This window comes from Zea mays, chromosome 1, assembly GCF_902167145.1.
Source record: "Zea mays cultivar B73 chromosome 1, Zm-B73-REFERENCE-NAM-5.0, whole genome shotgun sequence".
Classification (NCBI taxonomy): domain Eukaryota; kingdom Viridiplantae; phylum Streptophyta; class Magnoliopsida; order Poales; family Poaceae; genus Zea; species Zea mays.
This window is the reverse complement of record NC_050096.1, coordinates 19196601-19206459: the sequence shown is the minus strand read 5'-3', so window position 1 is coordinate 19206459 and position 9859 is coordinate 19196601. Positions and strand designations below refer to the sequence as shown.

At 44.7% G+C, this 9859-nt stretch overlaps 1 protein-coding gene and 1 pseudogene across 1 annotated transcript; both read left to right on the top strand.

Annotated features, from left to right (window-relative positions):
• Positions 1-1334: 1334 nt before the first annotated feature.
• LOC103631832 (uncharacterized) lies at positions 1335-2965 on the top strand (annotated as a pseudogene).
• A 2519-nt stretch (positions 2966-5484) lies between these two features.
• On the top strand, positions 5485-6959 carry LOC100217255 (putative RING zinc finger domain superfamily protein). Its single transcript, NM_001143610.1, has one exon. The coding sequence runs from the start codon at positions 5506-5508 to the stop codon at positions 6592-6594; it is 1089 nt and encodes a 362-aa protein (NP_001137082.1). The 5' UTR covers positions 5485-5505; the 3' UTR covers positions 6595-6959.
• The last annotated feature ends 2900 nt before the right edge of the window (positions 6960-9859 follow it).

Here is a 9859-nt window from a genome sequence, read left to right as displayed (position 1 = left end):
GCCTTTGTCCTTCCCGTGCGTACGCTTCAGTTCGTTGAAGAACTGAAGCTCTGATTAATGGTGTACATTGAAGAACTGATTATATATATTTGCAGAGAAAGGAAGATGAATCCTGCTCCTCCTCCTTGTATCTCCAATGGTCCATGAACCTAGGCGACAACAAGAGAAAAGAAACGTGTTAAACCTCATTTCCAATACCTAGGTTGTAAAGCTTGGATTGCTTCTTAAATAAGATGGCAGTAATTTTAAAGATAGTAGTAAATCGGCACATAAGAGTATTATATTTCAAAACTAAATTACAAAACGATTTATTTGTAGTCAGAGTTTTATAAGTTGGATAGGTGTACGTACTGCCATCTTATATAAGAAGCAATCCAAGCTTTACATGGCGTATTACATTTTAAGGTGTGACTTAGCCACTTAGGGCACTATGTACACATTATTAGAAACTAAGGGTGTGTTTGGTTCACTGCCCCAGATGCCACAGCCTAAGGTTAGGCATGCCCCATTTTCGTCGGTAAGTGTTTGGTTCATGCCTAATATTAGGCAGCCACGAAAAGTGTGGCGTGTTACATAACCCTTGCCGTATTGTTTTACGCCGCACCTGGGGCGCTCGTTTTGGCCGCCGCACGCCCCACTCCTCCTCTCACCTCACTTGCTCGCCGCCGCACCTGGATCTGGCTCTCGTCTCCTCCAAGCACGGTGAGGTTCTTCCCCTTTCTGCTTTTCACTTTGCTCCTGAGTGGTTCGCCTCCATCCTCCTTTCCCGCAGCGCTCGTCTCGTTCTTCACCTGGATCCAGCGTCGGCGTGGGGACGGGCCCCGCCGCGTGGTGCTGGGCGCGGCGGATCTTGAGCTGCGCGTGGCGGGCTCCAGTGAAGATAGTTTTGGCTTGTTGTGCTTTGCACAACTTCATAATAGAGGATGGTACTGATATTTATGTTTATGAAGATGAGGCATGGTTTGGAAGTCTTCCAAGAAGCAGTCGTACCCATGCTAATATGAACAAAGATAATAAACTTTGGGCCACTATGCGTGATCAGCTAGCGCAGAAAATGTGGGACGATTGGGATGAAAATTGATCTTTTTATGTGGCTGTAATGAGAACCTATTTTATGGTTTTATGTGGCTGTAATGAGAACCTATTTTATGGTATTATGTTGCTGTAATGAGAACCTATTTTATGGTTTTATGTGGCTGTAATGAGAACCTATTTTATGGTATTATGTTGCTGTAATGAGAACCTATTTTATGATATTATGTTGTTGTAATGAGAACCTATTTTATGGTATTATGTTGCTGTACTCAGAACCTATTTATGTTATATTCATGGTATTTTGTTTGTGCCTTTATTGCTGAAATTTATAGATGAGTAAAGGAAAAGAGAAGATTGAGAGGACCATTGTGTGGGATGAGGATCAAAGCAAGTTTATGCTTGGTTGGTTTACTGACTTCATAAAAGAACAACATGCTGGTTTTAAGATTAAAAAACAACACCACTTCAGTGTGCTGAGGCATTGAACAGACAATTCAATATGGGGGTCACTGCTACTTAAGTTGAAAGACATTACATGCATTATAAAGAGAAATGGAAGGTTGTTGTTGCAGCCTTAAGCAAGAGTGGTAACACTTTTGACACAACAAGGTCTATGGTAGTCATATCTGAATCAGAGAAAGCTAACCTAAAGGTAATAAACTCTTCGATGCATTTTTCTAATTTCTAGTTTCTTTATGGAATGTGCATTTCCTTCAGATGCTTATGTTTCTGTATGCTCCTAAAAATTCAAGAAGGCTCTCTAGATGCTTTCAGATGCTTTCTGTATTTTCTTTATGGAAGTTTGTTGCTGCAGCCTTAATGCTTATGTTTATGTATGCTTATGTTTCTAAATGCTTAGGATACATGTTCCTAAAAATTCCTATTTATGCTCTATGTTTCTGTATGCAGGATAGGGCAAGAAGGCTCCTTTCTAAGCCTATCAAGTTTTTCAATGAAATGCAAGAGTTGTTTATTAACAGCAGTGCTGATGGCTCTCTAGCCATGGAAGCTACAACTTGTATGAATGAAACTCATTCTGGAGATGACAGTGACTTCAATGATGATGTGTGCAGTGACTTCTCCAACTATCCTCGGCCTGTGCATGATCTAGGTGATGATTCTGACACTTTACCATCTCCCAATCATCATCCATCTCAAAGTGTTGATCATAGCTCGTCAAGTTCTGGACTGAAGCGCCCACAAGGAGAGGGAGTACCAGCGAAGAGGAATGTGAAACCAAAGAGTCGCACAACAAAGGTAGTAGATGAACTCAGTGCTACTTTGGTAGAACTTCGAAATGATCTTAAGAAGCCACCACCTCCAGTGCCTATGCCTTTTGTTAACCCTGATGCAATATTGTGGCAAAGGCTTGAGAATATGACAATTACTACTGATCAAAAGTTAATGGTAGGAACGTATCTAGCACACAAAGATCAAAAGGGTATGCGTGGTTTCTTATCTGCTGCATCAGACATAACATTTGAGTCATGGGTACTAAAGCATCTGAGTGATTTGGACCTGTGAATCGACTAGGTAATTTTTTGTTGTATTTTCTATCATTATAGCTCTATTGTTTATGCTTATAATAATTTGAGATATTTTTTGCAATTGTAGCAGTCCATGTAGGAGATGAATGGTGTGATAGTTGGGGTTTTTGCATTTCTTCTAGGTTGATGGATGTCAATTGATGGAGATATTTGGTGGTTGTGACTGGTGTTACATTGCTCTTTTTGTTGATTTTTAACTTTGAGGGTACCAATGAGCATAGTGCATAGCACCAGTACCTTTTACAATTATGGAATCTCTGCAAAGCAAGGAAGACATTGGACTGTAATAAATTTTGCTCCAATTTTGCATTGCAAATGTTCTAGTAGTGTCAGATTTTTCTCTAATGCTTCTAGTGAAAAATGAGACCTTTTGGAGACAGTTTCTAAATTTTGTGTGCTGCTAACCTAAATTATGTGTGTTGTTTCATAAGCTCAGTTCTATTAAAAAAGTGTGGCACAAATTGAGTTAAGCGATAAACCAAACAGTAGCCGCACATTTAATGGTGTGCCTAACCTTAGGTGTGATAGTAATCCAAACAGCTGCCACACATTTATAGGTGTGCCTAACCTTAGGCGTGAAAATAAACCAAACAAAGATCTAGGGCATGTTTGGTTTGTGGCTAACTGTGTCACACTTTACCTAAGGTTAGTCGTTCGAATTGAATAACTAATCTTAGGCACAAAAGTTAGGCAAAGTGGGGTAAGTTAGGCATCAATCCAAACAGCCCCCTAACCTTAGGCGTCTTAGGCACGCCACAGGTGTGGCAGAGTGCTAACTTTAGGCGTGGCACATTACACGTGCAACCAAACACACCCTAAACCATGCAAGGGCTGACCACATTCCAGCCGCCTTTTCAAAGCCATCTGTCGTTTGCTTGGTTAGACGGGGTACAATACGTGAAAATGTCTTCATAACTCAAATTGGAAGATCCCCTTAATTACTAGTCTTGTCTGGGCTGCGCACGTGCTGAAGCAGCCCGGCAAAAACACAGGGTGGTCATCCGCAGATGGAGTCCGAATTAGTTATTATGGCCCAGATGTGTTTTCCCTTTAAATAAACTAAAAGCCTGGCCCGGTTCCATCGATAACGAAAAACATCATCGTGTCCACGTGAAAAAGGCCAAGCATTGGCAGCCCAGTTTCACACTCCAGTGATCCAGTGTCCATCCATCCATGTTTAGAAATCATTAACAAGTTGCAGGCTCGCAGCCGTAATATATAGGACTGGACATTCGGTTTATTTTGAAACTTCGGTTCGGTTTTTCGGTTTTAAAAAACTTCGGTTTTCTAGACATTAGAAACTGATCGATTTTCTAGAAAACAAAAAACCGAGAAGTTCAGTTTCGGTTTTTTACTTCGGTTTTTGGTAAAAACCGAATATCAAACTTGTACTCAAGGCAACACATATAACAAGTTTATATGATAGATTACACATAATTTTAAAAAGTAAAAATTATATAGGTACAAATATTTAGAGATACATCATACATCATATATAAATAAGTGAATAACAATTTGATTGCTTCACACATTTAGTTCACATAATCAAATAGTCAAATTTTAGAATTGATAAAGTTTGATATTCGGTTTTTTGTATTTCGGTTCGGTATACGGTGAAAACCGATTACGATACCGAAAACTGAACTTCTGAAATACAAAAACCAAAATCGAACCGAACTACCGAAATTTCGGTTCGGTTTTCGGTTTATGGTAAAAAAATGCCCACCCCTAATAATATAATAATAAAATGAAATGTTTACACCTACGGAACCAACAGGAAACACTTTTTTGTGTTTTATTAAAATAAAGTCTAACTATAGAAATTGTATCAATATACTGACTAGTCAGTCCTACATGAATCATTAATTCATGAGTAGAGAGTCTCCTAGGTCACGCACGCAATGGCAAATTATAGTGTGGCACAAAAGAAAAGGTAAAACTGAAATGAAACGAGAGATCTAGCAGCTGAAAGAACTCAAACCAGCAACGAGCACGCCGCACGTAAAAATGACCTGAATAGCTCTCAGAGTGGCGGTTGGCAAACCTGGGTCTCAGATTTCAAACTGCAACGAACCATCGCAGTGGCAGCTGGACGGGCTTCTGCAGGCCTCTGCTTGCTCAGAAAATCGTTTTCCTCCTCCCCCCCCCCCCCCCCCCCCCCCCCCCCCCCCTAGTAGTGAGGTGAATAGGATACAGACTTCCTACCTCTACCTGCCAGGTGACAGCAACGATCGATCGCATTCGCATCGCATGGCGCAGCAAGGTGGCGGCAGGTAGGCTGGTCAGGGAAGAAGTGGGCCTGTGAGCCTTTCGGTCACAAGTTTAGTTCGTCGTCGAAGTGGCGGTGGAAACGAGTAGAAAAAGGTTGCGTTGTTTGCAACCGTGGCTTTGGGTAATTGGATTTATTGGTTCAGTAGCGTCTGCATGGTCCGCAGAGGCGCAGACGAGGTGGCGTGCAGCTGCGCTCACCTGTGCTTGTGCCCCACGTCCATCGACGCACAGAGGAAAAAAATTGTGTGCGTACCTGTTGCAAACTATTGTTTGCCAAAGGGTGATCGGCAAACGCATTATTCAAATCGCTAACAAACCAGAGCCTCGTTCGTTCATCTGAAACCATGCGTCAGTATAGTTGTATATCACCGGCGAGTTGACCCATTAAACAAGAGAATTATTATGCAGACAAGCAGTTCCGACAAATTGCACAGGCATGAATATGGGGTGCAGATTAGAGAGCATTCATCAGCAGCAACGGTTGCACGCCTGAGCCCCGTGTGACCGTGTCGCATGCCCTGAAGCCTGACCGGGTCTAGGGCTCTTGACCGTGCCGTGCGTTACAATTGCGCGCCCCGCGTAATTACACTTCCGGTTCCTTCAAACCTCTCTCTCTCTTCTCTCCGGTTGTCGCCGGAACTCAGAGGCGGCAATGGACAGCCGACACATCGCGCCACCGCCCGCCGTCCTGTTCCTCGTGCTCCTGTCCACCGCGGCGCGGCCGTCTCTGGCTCAGCCGAGCAACAACAGCACGAGCGGCCACCACTCCCGGACGGCCGGCGGGTTCACGCCGACCACGGTGATCGTGCTCGTGGCCCTCGTCTCCGCCTTCGTCGTCCTCACCCTCTTCTCCATCTACATCAACCGCTGCGCGCCGACCCGCCCTCCCCCGCAGCGGCCGTCCCGCCCCGCTCCAGCTCCACCGGACCACCACCACCACCAGGCCTCCTCCGCCACCGGCGGCGGCGGAGGCGGAGGCGTTCTCCATCCGGAGCGCCGCGCGCGGGCCGGGCTCGACAAGGAGGCCGTCGTGTCGTTCCCTACCGCGGTCTACGGCGACGTGAAGGCGCGCGTGGCGGGCCCGCTCGAGTGCGCGGTGTGCCTCGCCGCGTTCGAGGACCGCGACGAGCTCCGGGTGCTCCCCGCCTGCTGCCACGTCTTCCACCCGGACTGCATCGACCCCTGGCTCGCCGGCGCCGCCACGTGCCCGCTCTGCCGCGCCGACCTCACGGCCGCCGCGCCGCACCCTCCTCCCGCCTCCTCCTCGGGCTCCTCCTCCGAGCCGGCGGTGCGGGAGCGGGAACAGGAGGCGCGCGACGAGGAGCGAGACGAGGAGGCGCGCCTCGTCGCCGCCTTCACGCCCGAGTCCGTCATGAGCTTCGGCGCGGCGCGCCCCCACGAGTTCGTCTACCGGCGGACGCAGTCCGCCATGGACGTGCCGGACCGGCACACGCTGCGGCTGCCGGAGCACGTCATGAAGGAGCTCGCGGCGGTCCGCAGGCACCGGCGGGCCGCGAGCCTCGCCGTGTACCCCGACGGCGTGGAGCGGGCGCCCGGATGGCTGGCGTCGTTCTGGCGGTCCGTGCCGTGGCAGCGGCCGAGCCGGACGGACTCGGACGCCGTCGACGAGCACGGCGGCAGCAAGCGCGTCTTCCCCATCGCCGGAGCTCCGTCGGAAAGACCCAGCGGATCAGGGGATGCTACAGACGAGGAGAAAGCCGACCGTGGCGCTGGCGCGTGATTCAGCTTCGCGTCCAATGCAAGGGACGATGATCATTGATTGGTGTTGTGAACTGTGAAGTCATCAAGTGCTAGCTGCCTCCCTCTGGGAAAAATATGAAATTCTAGTTTGGTTTCTAGTTATTTTTAAAAAAAGCGTACCTAAAATTAGAAAAAAGGGTATTCCATTCCGACGTTTTCATCCTAGACGTTGGTTTAGAACTGCATTCCTTTTTCAGATGGAGGGAAAAGTAGCGTGATGGTAGAATTAACGTGTGTCCCCGATGCCGGTCGATGCTTTTTATCCCGGTACTAATGTACTCGTATACTCCATGATGATTTTTTGGTCTGGGTATGAATGCCTGGTGAAATTGTAAGATTTTTAGCAAGTGATTATTATTCTCTACGAGTAGGTCATTAACAGTAGCTGGATTAGGTAACCGTGGTCCGCAATTAGCAGCATAATAAAGTTACTCGGAAGTCCTTGATTGCCTCCAGCTGTGACATGAAGCTGTGCAATAGAGTCCAAGCAGAGCAGGCATGAGACATTGAGACACATAATAAAAGTTGATTTTTTTTCTTTTTTCTTTTTCTGGGCGGTGCCTGGTGGTCAAAGATAACTGGTCGAAGAATGTATTCCGTCAGAAACAAGGGCCGCCACAGTTGTACGTACGCGAGAAGGTCAGCTCCTAGGCGACTTTATCCCGTGCCCATGCACGATTGCATGACGGCGACCCAAATTGGACGAGGACCACGTGCCAGGCGGCGGTAGCCGGCAGAGCCGAAGGGCTCCTTGTTACAATTTGGTCCAATTGTGCGTGATCCAATTCAAATAAGGAAGCTATGAGTAAAGATGGTATAAAAGCTTTAGTCTCATATTTCTCATCTATGTAGAAGAAAACCAATTTATATATGAAGGTGTTCACCATTATTCACATGACACAAATAAATGCATATAAAGTTTGCCACACGCATGTTCGCTCGCATTTCGTGTTTTTCGTGTAATTATCGCGTGACTTGTGATTTAGAACGATGCGTGATCACGACGTGACGTGTGTTCAATAACAGTTTATTATTTTTTTCTTTTTTTATTTGGTTGTCAAATATCACACCTAGATAGCTAGACTGCCACGTCAAACAAGAGTAATGGGCGACATCTCCGAGCGGTTGCACGTATTGAGGTTCCATAAGTGGTTCATGAAATTTAGCAGTTCGAACCCGTCAAGTTGCAGTGACCCTCTATAAAGGGGACATCCTTCGGTCGGAGGGCGAACGTAAACACAACAACTGACTCAACTTTTCATTCTCAACTCTCTGTGCCGCTGCTTCTCTACTCTGTTGTCCCTTTGTCTGTCGTACAACAGATCAAGGGAGAATCGTGTCTCCGAACCAACACCGACGATTTGACGACTTGCACTGGTGCCAGCGTATTAGGTTTCTGGGAAGTGCTTCATGCACGTCCGCTCGTGTTCCTCACCATCACTCGTGCAAAACACTATAAGTAAATATGCATTTTCAATTTCTTGTGATGACGGTCTTATGGTTATATCCGTTATTGATTTTTCTTTTATGTGTTAATTTGATTGAGTTAGTCCAAATATGTTATGTTCTAACATCATGGGTATTATCTGCAAGTAGATCTGGATTTTACATTTTATGTTGCATTATCAAATTGATCTTAGGCTCTGTTAATTTTGTAACATCACTCAGTGCAAGTACAGTAAAAGTGGGCTCCAAACAGCTATTTGTCATTAAAATCTTAAGTGGCAGGACGAGAACACATGAGAGAGAAAAAAGTAGTTACTTCATCACGAGCTAGTCTCCAGCGTATTCTACGAGTAGCAAAAGCATACAACATGTTGTGAGAGTTAAGGCTGACTCTATCTTTCTTTTTTGTCAATCAAAATAATTCCTCTCTTTAATTTTAAGCCACCTAAAAATAATCTTATTATATGTACTGGTTTTATTATTGGCTCCCATGGTATAGCAAAAATATAGAGCATTCAGTTAGTTATTCTATTAGCCTAGCTCGGATGGCCGTCGCTCCGTGCAGACATGCATGCCAACTTTTTTTTGCATTTTAGTCCTTTTGGAGTTTTTTGCATAATTGTGCCCTTTGTAGTTTCATTTCAAAAAATGGACCCTAACCTCGGCGCCGTCATCATTGGCGCCGAGGTAACACATAGTGGCGCCGACATAATTGGCGCCAACTTTTCCTACGTGGAAGCCGATGTGGCAAGTCTCAGGGGGTCGACGCCATAAATCTTGGCGCTGACCCCCTGGATAGCACCGGACCCCGCCGTCAAGGGGGGTCGGCGCCAAGATCTATGACGCCGACCCCTTGGGACTTGCCACATCGGCTGCCACGTAGGAAAAGTTGGCGCCAATGGTACTGGCGTCGCTGTGCGTTACCTCGACGCCAATGATGATGGCGCCGAGGTTGGGGTCCATTTTTTGAAATGAAACTGCAAAGGGTATAGTTGTGAAAAAACCCAAAAGGGACTAAAATCCAAAAAAATTGGTCATGCATACAGGCTGCCACAACACAAGCATAACAGCACAAGCACTTCGATTGGAAACATTTTTGGTACTTTTAAAAAATTAACTATATGGAAACAATATCCATTCGGCATTTTTTTTGATGTGACATGCTTGCACAGACGAGAAATGTTCTCGTGTGTGTGGTAATACTCCACCCGTTTTTTTATTTATCATATTTTATTAAAAAATAAACTAACGAGTGATAAATATTAAAAAATGGATATAGTATAATAGATACCCATCAGGCAAAGGTTACAAAACCTGAATGCAACAATTTTCTTTTTGGCTACAGTACACCCTTTACTTCCCGAGAAGTAATATCTTGAACAAATTATAGCACTTGTTTTTTGAAAAAAATGATACATTTTTAAATGCGATAACAAATTTATATAAGTAAAATTAATGAAAAAACAATTACTATCGACAAGACCAACGGTTTATCACTTACCTTCTCCTAAGAGTATCTCCAACAAGGTGTCCTATATACAAATGTCCTAAAATTTAAAAATAAGTATATTTTATATGATTTAGGGTACTAACAAAAAATTATGCTCTAATATTAAAGTTATAAATCTAAATTATAGTGCAACCCACTATGGTGTAGTATATTTGAGACATTTGAGAGAGTGATCTATATTTTTTTTTACCAAATTTTATAAAATTAAACACTGTTGAAGTATATTTTTCTTTATAAAGTCCTATATTTCAATTTAATACACCAATTTAAGGTACTGTTGAAGATACTC

Coding starts and splice junctions, on each gene's coding strand:
- LOC100217255 (NM_001143610.1), top strand. CDS start 5,506: ATGGACAGCCGACACATCGCGCCACCGCCCGCCGTCCTGTTCCTCGTG.